Source organism: Mus pahari, chromosome 19 (assembly GCF_900095145.1).
Source record: "Mus pahari chromosome 19, PAHARI_EIJ_v1.1, whole genome shotgun sequence".
Lineage (NCBI taxonomy): Eukaryota > Metazoa > Chordata > Mammalia > Rodentia > Muridae > Mus > Mus pahari.
This window is the reverse complement of record NC_034608.1, coordinates 77,109,488-77,130,354: the sequence shown is the minus strand read 5'-3', so window position 1 is coordinate 77,130,354 and position 20,867 is coordinate 77,109,488. Positions and strand designations below refer to the sequence as shown.

The 20,867-nt window shown below is 36.7% G+C and overlaps 1 protein-coding gene across 2 annotated transcripts in view; it reads left to right on the top strand.

The window, feature by feature from the left end:
* Anxa10 (annexin A10) overlaps positions 1 to 20,216 on the top strand; it is a 56,255-nt gene extending 36,039 nt beyond the window's left edge. Inside the window, exons 4-12 of one of the 2 annotated variants that reach the window (XM_021219435.1) lie at positions 544 to 657; positions 2,140 to 2,230; positions 3,846 to 3,925; positions 12,496 to 12,549; positions 12,641 to 12,734; positions 13,906 to 14,001; positions 16,052 to 16,110; positions 16,743 to 16,865; positions 19,913 to 20,216. In XM_021219435.1, the coding sequence (XP_021075094.1) occupies positions 544 to 657; positions 2,140 to 2,230; positions 3,846 to 3,925; positions 12,496 to 12,549; positions 12,641 to 12,734; positions 13,906 to 14,001; positions 16,052 to 16,110; positions 16,743 to 16,865; positions 19,913 to 19,981 (780 nt within the window). In that variant the 3' untranslated portion in view covers positions 19,982 to 20,216. Of the gene's footprint in view, positions 1 to 543; positions 658 to 2,139; positions 2,251 to 3,845; positions 3,926 to 12,495; positions 12,550 to 12,640; positions 12,735 to 13,905; positions 14,002 to 16,051; positions 16,111 to 16,742; positions 16,866 to 19,912 lie in introns of both variants that reach the window. The other variant, XM_021219436.1, reaches the window with a different exon arrangement.
* Positions 20,217 to 20,867: the final 651 nt, after the last annotated feature.

Here is a 20,867-nt window from a genome sequence, read left to right as displayed (position 1 = left end):
GCATGTTTTTCTATTTAAGTAACTTTCAATATTTTACATAATGTGGTTGTTAATTGAAAAATGTATAAGATTGATCAGTTTATGTAAGTTTTAGTTCACAGAGTAACCAAGTACACCCTGCTAAAAGAGACTTTGTATGAAGAAATAAAGTAAAACATATATTGTATTTAAGGATTAATGGCTCATTAGTTATGTCCAGGAAAACCAAAGGCTGCAAGCTCAAATGTCTGCAGGTTCAATGTTTATTTTCAGAAGGAAACCAAAAGAAGCATGAGGGTTGAGGATTATAAATGGAAAGACCTCCTCTACTGCTGTGACTACATTTCCCACACTCTATCCTTCACAGACGTGATTAACAAATCAGTCGTTTCAATACCTCAAATCCATTGTCTAGTGTAACCCAAAAATATGTGGATGAGTCAGAACCAGACTTATTGTTTAATGAAACAAAAAGGATATTTTCATAAAAGATTCCTCACAGTCGTATTTCTCTTATACATTCGGTGTATGTTTTAATTTGCATGTTTACTTCTTCCTCCATAGGACCTGATTGCAGACCTGAAGGAACAACTTTCATCTCACTTCAAAGAAGTGATGGTGGGCCTGATGTATCCTCCACCATCTTATGATGCTCATGAGCTCTGGCATGCCATGAAGGTAAATGCACCCAGATACAGGCTGATCCAACAATACAACTGTGACAGGGACAGGCTCACATTTCAACAAAAGATAGACTTCCCTGTGATGGTCCTGCAATTTATATGATCAGGGAGACAAAAGGGAATATCTAACCCATCCTGAAACTATGGAAATAATGTGGTGAAAAGAGGCTTGCTGGGAAAGGAGAGTGTCTGAGTCAAGGGGCCAGGCCAGCCTATTCTTCAGTTGTAGAGACTCAGACATACTCTGCTATCTCAAGCTCAGGTCCAACAGGAATAAATGAGGCAGCCTCTGGTGCTCCCCAGACTTCTCTCTCTTCCATATGTGGTCTCAGGTTGAGGAAGATGTGTTTAAATTTATGAGAATCTTTTAAACTTACTTGTAAACATTTGGCTCAGAATCAAAATAAAATCTATATCAGAGTCAAAATATCAATGGCATTGCTATTTTTATGACCATACGTTAAATACATATGGAGAGTACTGCTCAGATGTATCAAAGTTGTTTCTCTAAAAAACCCAAGATATTACAGAAAAGACATCTTGAAATAAATTTCAGATTTCATTGTATGGGGATGTGGGAAAAAGGGGGCCTTTGACATCTTTCAGCTTCTGGCATTAAACACTTTTAAGATTATTTAAATACTTCCATAAAGTGCTTTCCAAAGACCAGATCAATCTAGTGTGTGACAGAGATGAGGCAAAAGACAAAACATTAAAGATACATGGATTTTAGCCATTATATATACTGATCAGAACAGTGATTTATAAACTTCATAGGAATTCCAACTAATCATATGGTTTTTTTTCAAATTTTACATTCCATTCACCATTTCTTATAAAGCCATGTAGAAGAAAATTGTTAAGAATGTGGTCTCACGTTACTGTTTATATGGCAACATCAAGCTTCCTCAACACTTCACAGAATGGTTAGGTGTCCCCCAAAGACTTCTTGGAAAAGATATGCTGCCTTTAAGACCATAATAGCAGATTGATGATATCATTGTGTGGTAAATGATACCACAGAACATGGCCAGTTCAAATGTTGAGGCCATCTGAGCACAGTTCCACAGTCAGGGAGAAGCAAGCATGGGTCACCAAAATAGACTTGATAAGTTATGAGACCTATGTTCTAACTTCAGACTTTTTAAAAAATGTTATTCCAGCAACACAGAGTTTCAAATTCCACTCCAAAGGAAAGTGGAATCATTTAGTGTGTTTTCCCATCTTGATTAGCAATGCCCATAGTGTTGTTCAAAGTAAAGGGACCAAGTTCCTGCAGACCGCATCATCCTTCCAGGGGCATCAAACAGTGAACAGCTGATAGAGACATGAGAGTGGGCTGACTTCTATCCAGAAAGCCCTTCTTTTCCCATCTACCTACTCTAAGAACACCATGAATGCTTTGTTCATTCATTCTACATAAAGTAGACCTATTGTTCCAAATAAAAGTATCTCCATATTTCTCTCTGACTTTCAGGGAGCAGGAACTGATGAGAATTGCCTCATTGAAATATTGGCTTCAAGAACAAATGGGGAGATTTTCCAGATGCGAGAAGCCTACTGTTTACGTAAGGAAATACATAAATATGCATACATTATGCACGTGTGCAAGCATGCTTTTCAAAAAACACGTAAAAGTATTTCGTTTTGTGTATTTATGTTAACTTTTAAGGCACTATTCTGGTTTATTTCTCTGTTGCTGGGGTAAAACACTGACCAAGGCAAGAGGAAAGGGGCAGTCTATTTGACCTGCGTGTTACAGTCCCTCATTGATGGGAGTCAGAACAAAAACTCAAATGGAAATCTGAGGCAGAAACTGAAGCAGAGATAATGGAGAAACACTTCTTGCTGGCTTGCTTCCCCGTGTGTTGCTCAGCTACCATTCTTCCCCAGCTAAGGCCAACTTGCCCAAAGATGGCACCAGTCACAATGGGTATCACCCTTCTACCTCAATTAGCACACAATATTCCACTGCAGACAGGCCCACACACAAGTCTAAAGGAATCAATGCTTTTTATGATGTTCCCTCTTCTCAGATGTGTCACGATGACAACCAAGATGACAGGCAGTCTTACATTTGTAACATGATTCACTGAAGTAAAATAAAGGTTTTTCGGAAGCTCTGGAGACTGCTTCACTGTCCCAGTTATATGAGAGAAGTAAGATCCAATAGTCTGCTTCACAGGACAGTGAAGACAAATAATAATAATAATGTATTTTGTATGTCAATGTAGCCGACACAGAGGAATGGCTATATCAAATAGGAATGATACATGGCAGATAGCATTACACAATGTATGCCTAGATTGAAACATTATGTTGCACCATAAATATATACAATTATAATCAATTGGAATACTAAATTATGAAAGACAACAAAATGAAGCAATATGACTCCTTCAAAACTAATTGATTCAGTAAATAAAACTGGTGATTATGACCTCGTGAATGAAATAATTCCCCAGAAAATCAAGCAAATTTTCTTCAAGTGTAATAACAAATATCTATGAGGCAGATACTTTCACGTGACAGGAGGTGCTCAGCATCTTGATTCAGGGCAGTCTTGTCCTTTATGCTAGAGACACCTTGAATATAAACAAAATACAACAAATATTTAGCATGGCTCAACAAATATCTTTTTACTTTATGTAAATGTCACTGTCCCAACAAGTTATCTCAAAATCAACCTTTTTCACTTTTTAAAATAAAAATATGGTTATTTTCATACTAAAAAATGTAATGCATTAATTTCCATCCTACTGTGTGTTGTGAGCATTAAGTGGTTCTCACAGTCACCCTTTATGCTTCTGAACAAAAATGAAAGTTTTCTTAAATGGAATGAAAAGTTTTCACTCCAAACATTGCAATGAGACAGACGAAGCACTTGGAAAAACAGTTAGCCTAGCCTGGTCTACAGCATGAAATTAATAACCCTAATCTAGAGGATGAGAGACTGAAGTGATTTCCAGTGTTCTTTTTCACTCGAAATTATCTGTTCAGTAAACCAGATCTAGGATGATATTAACATGAAGGAATCTTTAACACAGTTTATGATTGCTAAAAAATGCCAGCTGACTGATGGCTTCCTCATTCTGAACATCCAGTAGCATTAGCTATGTAAAGCCCATTGATATAAGGTTCTATAATAAGTCATGTTTTTAACATGGATATTTTATTGCCCAGAATACAGCAATAACCTTCAAGAGGACATTTACTCAGAAACCTCAGGACACTTCAGAGATACTCTCATGAACTTGGTCCAGGTATGACATTGCAAAATCATACCATTTTACACTCTTTATAAAATAGAGACATTTTATCCTTACTAAATAGAACAGGAAGTCCAGGTCTATTATAGTTGTATACATTCTATGTAATAAAATTTAACTTCAGCCAAGTTTGAGTCACTTAATTTAAAACTTGGCATAAGTATGAGTATTTCCATCTCTATATGTGTATTTGCATGGACGTTGTGTCTGAATGCCTGGTGCCAACAGGTGCAAGAAGAAGGCATGATGTTCCCTGAAAATTGGGTTACACATAGTTGTGATTTGAACCAAAGTCTTTGGGAAGAACAGCCCTTGCTCTTCAAGTCTCTCTCCAAGTCTGTATTGTACGTTAGAACTTATTAGATGAGTTGCAGACATACAAAATTTCTTAGGCAGCTACCCTGTGCTTAGTGCTGTGTGGTGAGTTAATTTCTCATCTACTGCCACAAGATATTCTTATATGTGATTTATAAGTAAGGAAGCAAATAATAAAATTAGCATGATGTCCAGGACATGCATGTCCAGCAGTACAAAAAAAAAAGTTTTTGTGTGTTTGTGTGTGCGTGCGTGTGTGTGTGTGTGTGTGTGTGTGTGTGTGGTGTGTGCAACAACTGCCCAAAGAGCCAATACATTGAAATGGTGAATTGAATTAGATCCTATTGTATTTCACTTCCAGCAAAAGATATCAATGCTGCCTGTACAAGTTCCACTATACTATATATTACCAAAGAAGAAACTTACTTCTAATTAAAGTTTTATTTTGTCATTTAAATTCTTATTCTACAATGACTAAATGGTATGTAATTATTTCTATCCAATTAACATTTCTCAAAAACATTCCACATATTAGCATTGTAATAACAGTAATATTTTAAAGTGTAATTACCTTTTAGTTGCTGTCTGCATTTGAATGTTCCTGTCACCCTGTTGAGGAAAGGCATTCAGGAATTCAAGTGGAATCAGTGATCTGAATTTAAATAAAGTCCAAAACCCCACGAGTTCAGAGGACATCTTAAAGGCCATGGGCTTTTCTTTAATTTTAGAAAGTGTGTGTTACAGTGTGTATGTTTTAATATGTATGCTATGTTATGTGAGTTCTGGGGAGGGGTGTGTATGTGTACGTGTTACGGGGTGTGAGTTTTGTGGTGTGTGTCCAAAGTAAAATAATCATTTCTAAGTCTATAAAACTTTCTTTTATACATCAAAAACATAACCGTGTAATTGGCAAAACAAAATTTTTAAAGTAAAAGAAACAAAACAATGCACTACAAGTCATAGAATTCGTACATGATAATATGAAGTGAAGAAGAGAATGACTGCTTTGAAGATGGAAGCACAAAGTGTCCTTTGCAGTAAAGGACAGAAAAGGATACAAAAGAAGAGGAGTGAGAGGCACAGATTCTATTAGGAGATTAATATAATTAACTCATTTCTACTTTCTCTTTCTTCTCTGTAAACCCTCTAATATACCCTCCTTGTTTATTTTCAAATTCATGGCCTCCTTTTCATTAATTGTGTGTGTGTGTGTGTGTGTGTGTGTGTGTGTGTGTGTGTGTGTTCCTAAATAAGCATCTAGCTCAGACTGAATAGTGTTACTTGTATGTGTGTTTTTTGGGAGCTGCACACCATTTGCCTTTCCATACCAACATTCTCTCTATAGAATCAACAGATGAAAATACAGTGTTACACTTTGTGTATTCTTTCTTTGCCCTGAAAAACTCTTTTGCCAATTAATAGATTTGCCTTTCTGGATTTTTTCCATTAAAATTTATTTATGGGGGTAGCACATGTATTCCATCCTAACAGTGTAAAGGTCAGGATAAAACTTGTAGAAACTGTTTCTCTCCTTCCACAATGTGGGTTACACTAGTCAAAATCATGTCATCAGGTTTAGCAACAAATGCCTTTCTTTCCTTATGGAGCTATTCTGACCAGCTCCCTAAATTGCTTTTAACCTGTATATTTCTCTGGCTGCCTTTTAAACTGAATGGTAGCCAGCACATCACTGTGGTCATTTTCCCTTGTATTTCTTGTGAAGAGATACCATGGAGTGTACCTTCCTTAAGAGCTCGATTTTGACAAATATAAAAGGACCAATAGTCTTCTCAAAAACTGCATAGGCCCCTCTGTTTGGATCATGGATTTCTAACATCTTTAAAAATAAACTATTCTAAATACTTGGAAGAAGGATGACATACCCACGCAGTTAGATTCATGCACAATTGTATAAAGGACTTGGGTTTTTTTTCTTTTTTTGAATCCTTGCATCCCCTTTATGTCTCTTTGTTTCGTTTCACACTTACAAGGTTCTTAAATAATGAAATGAGCCTGTTGTTACTATAAGGCTGAGTCGTAATGTTCTTCCTTTCAAGCGCTCTGCAACTTTTAAGTCACTTAGCTTGGCACCTACAAGGATCTTCTGCCTTCTAAGCTAATGGGAGCTTAAAGGAGTAGGACAAGTTCCATTTCTCGAGGTCCTATGACGATCAGGACAGCTGATGATGAGAGAGCTTGTCTCCCATGGGCACAGCCTCCTTCCGTCTTCTTATCTCCACATTCATTATGTTACTTTGACCTCTGGAATCAACAACACAGTGGGGGGGGGGTCATTCATGGGAGATTTGGGGGCTTTATTATCAAAGCTGTAATTTTTTTCCCTCAAATTTAAATCTAAATCTAAGTCTAATCTACCCTATTTTAAATCAGGAGTGGCTGAACATGTCATCCCGTTTACGTTTTAAAGAGGTTAAAATAAGCTTGGTGATCATCTACGGTGAGCATCAAAACTGAAAAAATAAGTATTTAATTTTATCACTACTATTGCTACATCTACTACTACTGTATTGTGGTGTAGGGCCGATGCTCCAGGCATGTGTATGAAGTTCAGAGTGCAACTGTGTGCAGTTATTTCTCTCCTTTCGCCTTTAATTGGGCCCCAGGGAGTCAATTCGGGGCATCAGGCTTGTACAGCAAGCACCTGTGCCCACTGAACCACCCTGAGAGCCCTCCTGTCCACTTACATGTCAAATGTATTCTATTACTCCATTTCTCACCCCTTTTTCCTGAGACCCATTCATTGCTACCTCATGGTTCTCTTTCTAAGTTATTGTCAGTTTTTCAGCTAAGACTACAGACAATTTGAGAGAGTGCAACAGAAGAGAGTTAATAAAAATTCAAATTATAATGAGGCATATGGATGAGATGATGATATCATTACTTCATGTATTAACCTAATTTTTTTCATTAAAAAAAAACATAAAAATCAAAAAACACTTTTTGTAAACTGCTAGTGAAGCCAAATATTACTGACTTCACACTATAGAAGACGGTTAATGACCAATTAGATTCTTTCTAATTTCTCCATTTATAAAAGTAAAGCATAATGTTCAGCCTCAATATAAAGGCTTTCTCCTTGTCTTGTTATATTTTGTTTTGCCCTGTTTGGCTGTTGTCTCTTAAAGGACTGCTCTTTTCTGAAGAGGAGATGGAGGAGGAGGAGTGGATCTGGGAGAGAGGGAGCTGGAAGGGGTAGAAGGAGTAGAAGCTGTGGTTTGGATGGACTGTGTGAGACACTAATCTATTTTTAATGAAAATAAAAGAGGCATATTACCAAGCAAATCTATTGACCCATTAGTTAAACTAAAATTTACATTTTATAAGAAATCAATAACTTGTTTCATTGTATGTGGTTTGGCTGGATTTGGTTTGGAGTCCTTGTTGTGAATACACAGCTCATAAAACTGCCCCTATCACCAGCCTTAATTAGTCAAGACCTGGACTGATCATTTTAACTTCTAGTAACATTATAAAACGAAGAATGGCCTACAGTTTATCATCGCCCGAATTAAGACCTCTGAGTACAGTGACACAGTGATGATAATATTTTGATATGAAATGGGAGATTTTTGTATCAGAAAATAATTATATAATGTTTTAAGATATTTACTCAGCATTATGTCAATAGCTCATTTCTAAACTTTACATTTTATAAGGTAAATTTTTACTACATTTTGTGATTATCTCATGCCTGCATGCCACAACACACAAGTGGAACCTGGGAGAGCTACTTATAAAAGTCAGCTGTCTCCTTCCACCATGGAGGCTCTAGGAATCATACTCAGACCATCCAGCATGTAGTCAAGCACTTGAATCTTCTTGCTGGCCATCATGAGGTTAATTTTAATTAAAAGATTCTCTAAATTTAGGAATGTCTTTTTTTTTTAAGTAGTGATGCTTCATAATGTAAATTAAAACAGTTTCCATTCAGAGTGTCTTCAATACAACTGTATTATAGTTGAGTAAGTGGAAAAATATCGTCTGCCTGCCTGAATTCCTGTCAGTGTGTTTGTCTGTCTGTCTGTCTGTCTGTCTGTCTATCTATCTATCTATCTATCATCTATCTGTCATCATCTTCTATCTACCTATCATCTCTCTGTCTGTCATCAATCTAATATCCTTTTTGTGTATTTGTAAGGTGTAATGCATGTTTTGATCACTGAATTTCACCTAACATGGTTATAAATTGGGAAGATAAAGTCCTAATTCTTAAGTTTGATAATTGGAGTCTGAACATGCTCTCTCTCTCTCTCTCTCTCTCTCTCTCTCTCTCTCTCTCTCTCTCTCTCTCTGTATGTGTGTGTAGAAGTGTGTGTGAGAGTGTGTGAGTGTGAGTGTGTGTGAGTGTGTGTGTGTGTGTGTGTGTGTGTGTGTGTGTGTATAACCCTGAGGCAACATGGAATATAGTAAAACTTTTAACAGAATAAAATGAGGGTGAATCGGAACTTAGATTTTGCAGGAAGCAAGAAAAGTTTACTTAATTCATCACTTTACTAAAACACACTTGCTCCTTTTTATTTTACTTGTTTCTTTGCCTTAGCATTCTGTACAATGTTTATTTAATATTACATGCTTAAATAGTTTCACAGTACATTATCCACAAAATGCTAAGCACAAAAAATAAAATAATGCATATTTCATGGGAATTGGTGAAGGCCTAATAGGAAATTGAGAAAGCAAATTCCACTAATACAGATTGAATACAGTCTCACTTATTATAGTGCTTTTGAAGCACAGAAGTTCTAAGGTCATTCAGAATGCTTATTGAACTTTATGATTTTATAGACTTCTGATTTCTATATTCAGTAACTACTTTCATGGGTCCACTGATTTATAATTTATTATTTCCAAAACAGTGATTCGGGAAGTTGAGAGTTGATCAGGTCTCTGGACCAATGTGAGCTGATATCCCCTAACCAGACAGCTGGGGAATACATACTACAGTTTAGATTGATCTCATCTATCCTTGTCTTTACCACATTCAAATAGGTATCATGCTCTCTCCGTCTTTGCTTGTTTCTCTTTCCCTCTCTTTCAGACATGCATGCTTATGTACTTGCACACGGACACGCAGGCACACAAACACATAAACATACAAACCAAAAGAGATGGATAGGTGATAAATAGAAGATAGGTAGATAGATAGATAGATAGATAGATAGATAGATAGATAGATAGATAGATAGATAGATAGATAGATAGATAGACAGAGTTAAACACATACAGGCAAACAGGGAGACAGACAGACAAGATAGACAATTATCTTTTCCTCTTCCTCTACAGTTGTATATCCTTGGATTTATCACTTGATCTTTTTGAGAATCAGACTGCTGCTCACCAAATTAATGAATATGAGCTAATTTTCTCAGTTCTTCCACAATACAAATATTCTATTGCTCCACAGTTGTAGCAATCATGCCATCTGGTCCCATGTCCACCTTCACTTCCAAAATCAAAGGAAAGATAATTTATAGATTTCATTCTGCAAATGTCATTAAAGTTCAGACACACCCCTTTTAGCATTATAGTAAAGACAGGGAATTAGAACATGGGAGATTTAAGGTGTTCATGAACTACAATGACGGGAAATCACTGCTATGATTTCTGGGAGGGAAACATTGTATTTAGTTTGTACAGAGTTTTCTGCAAAGAAACAACTGAGGGAGAACACACTCCCCTTGAAAACTGATGCCAGTAATTAAGCTGGCCCACAGCACTTCTTGCATGCTTTTATTGCACTAGATTTGTGAAGGGTCTAATTATCTGTCAAATAAAGAAGGATTAGTCTCTTGGAGATTAATTAATCAACATGTGCAAATTACATTGTGAACAAGTGCTTTCTCAAAGAGAAAGAAGGGAAGCTAACAGATTAAATACTCCAGCCTCCCTCCTTATCTTGTCTGTTGGGGTTATCCTGATGGTCCTTTTTGAAACCTGTACAGTGGGGCATCCAGAGCGTCACTGCCATCATCCTGCTTTCTGTAATCATCTGGAGTCAGTTTATCTGCTCAAGAACGTTCAGGTAGTTTTCCTTGCCTGTAATGTCTGTAATGTTGATCTTTCCCCTTACTTAAATCCTCTACTCACATAGAGATGGACACCACTGCAAGTTAAACATGCAAGATTGTCACCTTTCTAAGCAAAAGCTCAGATAAATAGAAAGGCAGAAAAATCTCTAAGCAGTCCTCACAATTTTCGCACATGCTGGACTTTACTTAGCTGCATAGTTAAAGATCATACTTCAAAGATACAGAAAATCAAACATAAAAGTCTGACATCCAAAAAGGATTCTTTGGCTTCCCCGTGAGGAAGTTGCATTGTGATACAGGATGAAAACTGGAAGAGGCAGATCAGCAGCTGGTTGTTGAGTGTATGGAATTATACACATAGTAAAAGGGTCATGGAGAGATACTGAGTCATTGGACTAGACATACATGATACAAAATTCTGTAATGGATTCCTATTAGAGAACCTGAATATCATAGCAAGACAGACAGAATCTAAGCCCTCATCAATAGCAGGGAATAGAAGACTAGGAAGACTAAAGGCAGACAAGCGTGCACAGGACCACAGCAAGGAGATTCAGCACGTTAAGGAGCTGAATATTAAGAGGAACCAGTTCCCAAGACTGGAGAATTTTCAATGAAACACAGCAAAGGAACAAAGACTACATAAAGCCAAGTAATGAAGTCCTGTGAGGAAAAATGATGAACCTACACCAAAACCCGCAGAAAAATCAAATAAGATAAAAAACTAACAGTTACTATGAAAAGCTTATCAAATAAATAGTATGCATTCACAGAAGATACAATGCTTCTATTATTTTCACTTATTTTTTGGTAAACTAAAATCATTACAGATAATTGGAACGGGATCCCAAGGATATTGTTTGTAAAGAATGACTTCTGGTGTGGTAACTAGATCCAGAACAAATAAAGCCACTGATATCTAGTAATTATCCTTCTTTAAGTCTCAGACCTATGACAATTGACTTAATAACTCTAAGTCCATTCATTGATATCGCCAAAATAAGAGGAAGCGACATAAGACCTAGAGATCTTGTACTGCAATGTGTTCATGACTTAAAGATAAAATACCTGTAATCCCACTAGCTAGTAAAGTTGCTTTCATTCTTTAAATGCTGTCTTCTATTCCTAAATTTTCAGAGCTGCAAATTTAGTCATAAGAAAATGTGAATTTATTTCTCTATGGAAATTGAACTTTCCTAGACAGGTTTAGGTTTCTGTTAGCAAAAAGAACATAGAAATTATTTAATTTTATATGGTAAATTAACCCACACAATACTTTGAACAGTCAAAATAATTAATAATCTCTCCATACTTTGGCTCAAAACCTGAAATACACTCTAATCACAAGCCTCTACCATCCCTTTCCTCCTTTGCTGGACCATGGAGTCTGTTGGGTCTTGCATTGATGATCGGTCCTCCTTTCTTCTGTGTCAAAGGTCAAACAGACTCTCTGTTTATAGTATAAGGAATGTAGGCTAAACAGTTTTACAAAAAAAATTCTCATTTGCAAAGCCTACATTCATCATGATTTCATTGTTCCATAAGCCATGTTTTACAAGCCAGACACGACTGTGTCTGCATCATTACACTGAGAGTGTTAACCTCCACATCTGACAAGACATGGCCAATCAGCTTGATCAGAGCACAGAGAGGTGAAAAGTAGAAAACATCTCAACATTTTTCACTAAGTACCTCTGTTGGGAAGAAAAGATCAAAAATAAACTCCTTACAAAACTGCATAGCAATTCCTCATGTGTTGAAATATCCAAATAATAAGACAGATTGATAAAGTATCACCCGTGTTTGATGATTGGGGTATTTTTTTTCAATTTTTTATTAGATATTTTCTTCATTTACATATCAAATGCTATCCCGAATGTCCCCTATACCCTCCTCCCACCCTGCTCCCCTACCCACTCAATCCCACTTCTTGGCCCTGGCCTTCCCCTGTACTGGGTCATATAAAGTTTGCAAGAACAAGGGGACTCTCTTCCTAATGATGGCCGATTAGGCCATCTTCTGCTACATATGCAGCTAGAGACATGAGCTCTGGGGGTACTGATTATTTCATATTGTTGTTCCACCTACAGGGTTGCAGACCCCTTCAGCCCCTTGGGTACTTGATTGGGGGATTTTTGTTTCAGAAACCTTATTCTGTAGTGAAACCATCTAAAAGAAAATTCCCTGATTATTTCACAGGCGAACAGGGAGGAAGGATACTCTGATCCTGCAATGGCTGCTCAGGATGCAATGGTAACTGGGTGTGACTCCCCACTTGACTAATAGAGCTTTGGGTAAAGTGAGGTTTGTTCCGATGCTCCTTCCTGGCTGTGTGATGTTGCAGGTGCTGTGGGAAGCCTGCCAGCAGAAGACTGGGGAACACAAAACCATGATGCAGATGATCCTGTGCAACAAGAGCTACCCACAACTTTGGCTGGGTAACTAGAAACAGGCTTTTTCCAGCTCTTTAGCCAATTGAATGACATACAAGTAGATAAAAGAGGAAATGTTACCCAGAAATATAGAAAAACCAGTTACTGTACTGAATTATGTCTATACAGTATGTCTCATTTAATGATACTGCAACAGAATAAAGCTCTGCCACTATTTAATTTCTTTCCAATAACTAAAGTCCATAGCTTTCAAATACTGACACTTAAGAGTTACCTACTTAGATATATGAACTCTTTCTTAGCAGGCACATTATATTGTGTCTGAACAGTCTCTAGCGAGCTTACTGTGTCCAGCCTATGAGTCAAGGTCTTTGTTACAGACAAATGTGATTTATGAGATATCAGTAGTACCTATTGGTCTTCAAGATGTGCTCACATTAACCTACACTTGACTTTCTTCAGATTCTGCAACCATTCTTTTCCCTTATTAGAAAAACAAATTAAATACAATTAAATGAAACATAAAGTCATCTTTTTTTTTTTTTTAGCAACAACCTACTCTAACTCAGTTATGCCTCTTTTACTTTGTGTCAATTAAAGATTAATACTAATGATAGCAACTCTTCACATCTAAGTTGAAATAGCTGAGAACTAAAACATTGCCAAGGATAACGCCAGCTGAGTACATTCCTTGAAGAGGACAGATTAATTGAACATTATTTTATGTTACTAATGAAGCCACTAATGGTAATCTCCTATTTCTCAAACGAGCTCTTCCAACTTTTATCGTCAATATCACCCAGAGGGTTTTTGTATTTAACTTTTATATTTAAGCTTTAAACAAAGTTTATTGTAGATGAATAAATTTAGATTGGTTATTATTTATGTTCTCTGGAGATGCTTCATAGACAATAGCTCACTCTGTGCCTTCCTCCCACCTATAAATGAGCACTTGAGTCATTGGTCCAACTCAAGATAACTATAATTCCCCAGTCCAGGAACAGTAGTTCTTTGGAGTCCAAGATTCATGTAAGTTTTAGCATCTCATAGGAGCTATACATGTTAAGAGGAGATACATCATCACAATGGTTATTAGTACTAAGAAATACTTCAGAGAACATGCTTATCTTTGCTATGTATAGTAATCTAACTAGTATTTGTGCTTTATGTTTATGATATTTATGAAAATCCCTTTTGAATGATAAATTTCTTGAAGTTTTCCAGGAATTTCAAAATATTTCTGGCCAAGACCTGGTGGATGCCATCAATGACTGCTACGATGGTTACTTCCAGGAGCTGCTGGTTGCAATTGGTAAGCTGGATTTCATATGATAAACAGCAGACCTTGCCTTTCACAGCACTGAATGGCTCCAACTGGATTACATGTGCATGAGTAGACTCTTAACTGAAGCATTTTTCTCAGTGCAATTATTTGAAAGATCACTAAATTCTAAGAAAGGCTGTCAGCTAGTGGCTCAATTCAATGAATTGGTAACCTGGAGACTTTAATCAACTGGCATTAGCTCCCCAAGAGCAGGCTCAATTTCCATATGAGAAAAGTGAAGTCTCAGATGCATAGACTCATAAGTGACTTCTCGTAGCTTTAAGTCTATACTGGGATCATTGACTTCCTCTCCTGTTTCAATAGCAAATAAATACTAACAGTGTGATTAGTTTCTTGTCTCCAAGAAGAAAGGTAATTTTTTTTTTAGTTTCGCTTTTGATGGTTATTTAAATTTCTACTATCCTCAGTAAATTTCCCTTTAGAAATGAACTTTGTCATCAAAAATAATTTAAACTATTAATTAGTAGTAAGTGCTACAGGCATGACTTCCCAATGTTGTTAGAAATTGTATGCCTGCTGTAGAAAAGACCAGGGCTCTTATTCATCAAGACTATTCCAGTGTTCACGCTTTGCCATGTACTCTGTGATTTGGCAGCACAGACTGCAAAAAATGTACATAAAGAGTCATTGTGAAGTATCCTATAATAGGCACATCAAATGAACACTTAGACATGTACTGAATAAATAATCAATCCCAAGAATGTCTTGGCATGGAGCTGAGATGTCAGTCACAGCACTTTTATAAATAATCTAGTATGAGATTTTTAAGCAAGAACCCTATGAAAAAGATTTGGTGGATTTCTATGAAACACCTAAAGATATATGCTATGAAGGCTTTTATCTATTAATGTTTAGATAGATAGACAGAGGGATGAATAGATAGATAGATAGATAGATAGATAGATAGATAGATTTCATCAAATTCAAAATAAATGTAATAGTTATATATCACATGTCAACTATCTATGAATGTTTAGATAGGAAAGTAGATGGATGGATAGATAGATAGATAGATAGATAGATAGATAGATAGATAGATAGATTTCATCAAATTCAAAATAAATGTAATAGTTATATATCACATGCCAGCTAGTTAGCAAAAGAGTTAGAGTAGAACTCATGTCATTGGAATCTCAAGGCAACCCAACTGTTGTCAGAAAACAGTGGGCCTAAGGGACATCAACAATACCAGGAAATACCTATCTGGTTCATCCCATCATTCAATACTGAATAAGCACCTACTCATTTCTAATATGGGTGGTACAAGTGGCAGTACTAGCCTCTGCTCTCTGGGAGCTACCTTCCAGAAATCACTTCTCAGGTTTACTTATCTCAGTAATAAAAGTGAGATAAAGATGAAGAGATGGTCTCGTGACCTAAAATAACTACTTGAAACTGTACAGAAATACTAATATGATTTTATTTTGAAGAGATATTATAGTTCCTCATTTATTATTTATTTATGTAATTTATTAACTTTTCAAATAAAGGCTTATTGACGGTCTACAGTCTCAACTGATATTTTACAGGGACAACTGTTGGATAGGTGCCTGACTGTTCAAAATCCTAGCAATTATAATCAAATATTATCTAAAACTGGAGGGGACACTTTACATTTGTAACAGTTTCTCCTTAAACCACCTGCATTCTATTCACAGATCTTTCAGGGATCAAAGATCTGCTGGTATAGACCAGTTTAAGAGGTTATCTGAATAAGCGGCATTCTGGAAGGTGAATGGATTGTATGTGTTTGGTTTTATATTTCACACCACACCACAGCTTTTAAAAATTAATCATAATGGTCGTATGTTCAGTGAAGATTATTTGTCATTATAAAATATATTGACATGCTGTACTTTTCAATAGAGTATGGCTAGTGTTACCATCATTCTAAGCATTGAAACTATAATGCAATGTGATGATTGTGGAAAAATATGTAAGTGCTCTATTTATTTCCTGGCTTCTGAAGAATTACCTCTTGTCATTCAAATTTGTTCCTTGCTCTCTTCCTCTCTAGTTCGTTGTGTCCAGGACAAACCAAGCTATTTTGCTTATAAATTATACAGGGCAATCCATGTAAGTATAACACTTATTTTTTAACTTATTTAAAATTAATATCTATTATTTTTACTTCAAAGAAAATGTGTTCAAGTAAAAGGAAACAAGTTAAACACCAAAAGCAAAATTCATTTAATACGGATAATCTCTGCTTTCTACAACATAGGTACATAAGATGTGTGATGCTTCAGGGCCTTTCATCCTCATAGAGTTTAGAATCTTAGTATCTACCACTTATTTAAATTGATAATTCAAATGTACCATGACGGTGACAACTAATGCCTTCCCTGTGTATGACCTGGGAAAATAATCACCATTATTCTCATTCCAGCTATGCCCTAAGTCAGGAAACCTGGTCAGCTATTTTGTTGTTGTAATTACCCCAAATTATGAAATCTTAGTAGATTTATACTCAAAATATTCTGATATGGAAACATTAGATTATGTTGAGTGGCCACCAGATGTCACCATTATTCCATGTGAAAAACATCTGAAACTTCCCTGGGGGAGCCCCAGGCATCCCATAGCAGTGAGAGTAGTGTTAAAGTCCTGTGGGCTCATAAGCAAATCGCTACTGCAAAGGAAGAGTTTCCATGCTGGACAGGCCTTTGAAGTAGTAGTCTCTTTAACCACATTTCTGCTGTTTTTAGGATTTTGGCTTCCATAACAAAACTGTCATCAGGATTCTAATCGCCAGAAGTGAAATAGATCTAATGACCATAAGGAAACGTTACAAAGAGAGATTTGGAAAATCCCTCTTCCATGACATCAGAGTAAGTCTTCTTTTCATAATTGCCTTTACCTCACATATTCTTTCTGGATTGTAAATAAAAGCTTTAAATTGAAAGACCTTGTTGTGGGGATCTAAAAAGCTACATGTCTGACAAGGACGGCTAACTTAAAGAACTCAGACAGAGTTCAGTGCTTTAACAAGCATCAACCTGGGAAGTCATTGCACCACAGAAATACAACTTTTGATCTTTGTTTTTAAACAAAAAATTTTATGTAATTGTAGAAAATATTCCCTCCCTATAACTGTGTTCCCAGACTTCTCTTCTAATGTGAAAAGCAGAGGGTGTGGTAGTTTACCTATAATTTCACCTGCAACCCTCTACTGAGGTTGCGGTAGGAAGACTGACACTTCAAGGTTCCCCTCAGCTCCATAGCAACTGCCAACTAAGATCCACTACCTGAAACCTCTCAAAACACAAGCAAGCAAGCAAGCAAACAAACAAACAAATAAAATCAATATTTTGCCATGGGAATTATTTTTTAATTATTTTATTGGATATTTTCTTCATTTACATTTCAAATGCTATCCCAAAAGTCCCTATACCTTCTCCCTGCCCTGCTCCCTACCCACCCACTCCCACTTCTTAGCCCTGGCGTTCCCCTCTATGGGGCATATAAAGTTTGCAAGACCAAGGGGCCTCTCTTCTAAATGATGGCTGACTAGGCCATCTTCTGCTACATATGCAGCTAGAGACACGAGCTCTAGGGGTACTGATTAGTTAATATTGTTGTTCCACCTATAGGGTTGCAGACACCTTCAGCTCCTTGGGTAATTTATCTAGCTCCTCCATTGGGGGCCCTGTGTTCCATCCTATAGATGACTGTGATCATCCACTTAGGTATTTGCCAGGCACTGGCATAGCCTCACAGGGAACAGCTATATCAGGGTACTTTCAGCAAAATCTTGCTGGCATATGCAATAGTGTCTGCGTTTGGTGGCTGATTATGGGATGGACCCCAGGGTGGGGCAGTCTCTGGATTGTCCATCCTTTCGACTTAGCTCCAAACTTTGTCTCTGCAACTCCTTCCATGGATATTTTATTCCCTATTTTAGGGAGGAATGAAGTATCCATGTGTTTCTCATCCTTCTTCTTGATTTTCTTGTGTTTTGGAAATTGTATCTTGGGCATTCTAGGTTTCTGGGCTAGCCTGGCAACATTCCTCATAAAATCATAGAAAACAAGGCATCCAGTCAAATACTATCAACTGAAAATTTGGAGAATTTTATTACTGAATATGTAAAACTTGACATGACCAACAACTTCACCAATCAGAGGGCAAGGAAATAATTCAAAACCAAACAAGCTAATTTCTTATTCTGATCTTCCTAAAAATTTTAAAATGTCTTATATAACTTGGCAAAAAAAAGAAATATATGGACCATGTATGTAATTTGTGGGTGCAGTACAAAATCACTATGTTTAGTTTCATCAAAGAAAACCAATGAGGTATTCAGGATGGAGAGAATAGAGCAGCAGAACACAAGCTATACTTGAGACTATGTTTTAATTTAAACCTTGGACAATCACATTGTTTTCAATTGAAACTACCAGTCACAAGAAAACAGTTTAGCTCCTAGTATTACTCAAGACATAACTCTCAACATCTCAGAGACTGAAGCCACACATTCCAACGTGCTTTCAAAGCCTTTGTGGGAGCTAAAATGGCTCTAAGAAATTGATGCACCAGTTAAAATCAATTTGATGTTTTTTTTTTAATCTTTGATAAAATGCTCATTATGTCTACCTTGAAGTCTAAAAGCTGTTAGTGGTGATCAGCGGGTACCAGTGAGTCAGAACTCAATTTCCAAGGGACCATGCTAGCTTGTTTAGACTATTTGTAATTATTCCAAGGCATATTGAAGACAATTATAATAATGAAATGCTACTCTGTGCTTTTAAATCTGAGGGTCTTAATTAAACAGCTTTGCGTAAAGAAGCATTAGTATGATAAATGATTTTTATGAAGATGGATTCAATGATGACATTCGTTCAGCTACCTATTCCGGAATATTTAGACTTGATGAAAGAAGATAAAAAGAAACAAAGTTGCCCTAATTTTCTACCACAGACACCCAGTAGTGAGCTACTTCTAGGTCCTGATATGGCTGGAAACCTTGTTTCCCCAGATTCCTACACTGAAACCCTAACCCCAAGGAGATGGTTTTAGGAGCTGAGCATTTGAGAGTTAAGTCATGAGGATGGAATCCTTTGGAAGAAAAAAGCTCTCAGATGTTCCTTTGTCCCGTCTGCCATGTCAGGCTGCAGTCAATAAAGAAGTGTTCACAAAACATTTTGTCACCTAGATCTCCCGTCCTCCCTAACTTAAACATAAACTTATGATATTTGAAGCCACGTCGATTGTGAAACTCCCCAGAGGACTAAGGTAGCCACTGTTGATCTTTTTCACACATACATAAAAAATAACGTTTTGCTGTCAAAAGGAAGGATTTTATTAAACCTGGACATCCTCTTTAAAAAAGTACATTGTGAAATAGAAAAACTGCCTCAAAAAAAAAACCTCTTTTCAGCCTTTCATTGTCATATGTAACATTATAGTGCATGTGTTATTAGCATAAATCTCATGCTCATCCATAATTGATAGTATTTTAAATGTATTTCTTGATACAGGATTACTGAATTAAACAGTATAAATATTTTCAAATCTTTTGAGCCACCACAATGGCAATGTCCAGACTCTACACTGATTTATGATAACAGTAATATTAGGGCATCAATTCCTAAATCTGAAGAGAAGATTCAATGTAACACATTATTGTTCTCACAAATACACATTAAAGTTCCATCTGCTTTATATAAAACATATTGTATCAGCTATAACATAGCACTATTTTTAAAAAGTTTCACATTGAATAGTACTTAGAATATCTTTAAACAAAAAATTAAATAATTTTAGTGAAGGCTAATGGTCCATGAATCTTTTATACTGCAATTAATAAATTTACAGTTGACCTTTAGGAACAGGTAGAGATTTGATTTTTACAAGCCTTTATTATTTTTTTTTTCAGAATTTTGCTTCAGGACACTATGAGAAGGCACTGCTTGCCATCTGTGCTGGTGATGTGGAAGACTACTAAAAAGAGGGAGGGTTTGAAGGTGATACAATCTTCTTTATACATGCCTGATATAGACTGTTGAACTTGTGCTGTATTGACACTAAAATAGAACTATAAAATCGAATTTTTCTTCTATCTCTACAATTATTCTGAGACAAAAAAAAAAAAAAGACTGCTGTTGGAAATGTGTAATCCTGGATTTGTAGCCCTTATTCAATTAGTAATTAATTAAATTGTGTATGTTAGAATAAGAAAAGCATTGCATTGGAGTCGATTTTATTTACATGTGAACTGCCAGTTCCTACAACAAGAAAGTCTGATCAGGACTGTTTTAATATCAGTCTGAAATCTGACCACTCTCAGTGTGTGACCACTCTCAGTGTGACCACCCTCAGTGTGTGACCACCCTCAGTGTGTGACCACTCTCAGTGTGACCACCCTCCGTGTGTGACCACCCTCAGTGTGACCACCCTCAGTGTGACCACCCTCAGTGTGTGACCACCCTCACTGTGTGACCACCCTCACTGTGTGACCACTCTCAGTGTGACCACCCTCACTGTGTGACCACCCTCACTGTATGACCACTCTCAGTGCATGATCACCCTCAAAGGAATTGCCTGGACTCTTGGACAAACACAACCAATCTGAAACAAGGGCCTAGAATAGACTTTTAATGAAAATAGATAAGCACAAATAAACGGTACCAAGAGACATACTTTCTGAATTAGTTGTACAAAAACTTGAAAGAAAAGTAAGCATTTGCATGCATCTGTGTGTATACTCTGTGTACTGTTGATGCTGGTTAGCTGGAGCTAAGAAATTAGCAGTGATTAAGAAGAGACCAGCATCATTGAGGTGACATCTTCTGGGATATTTTCTGAGAGCACAAAGAGGCTGTGGTCCAGAG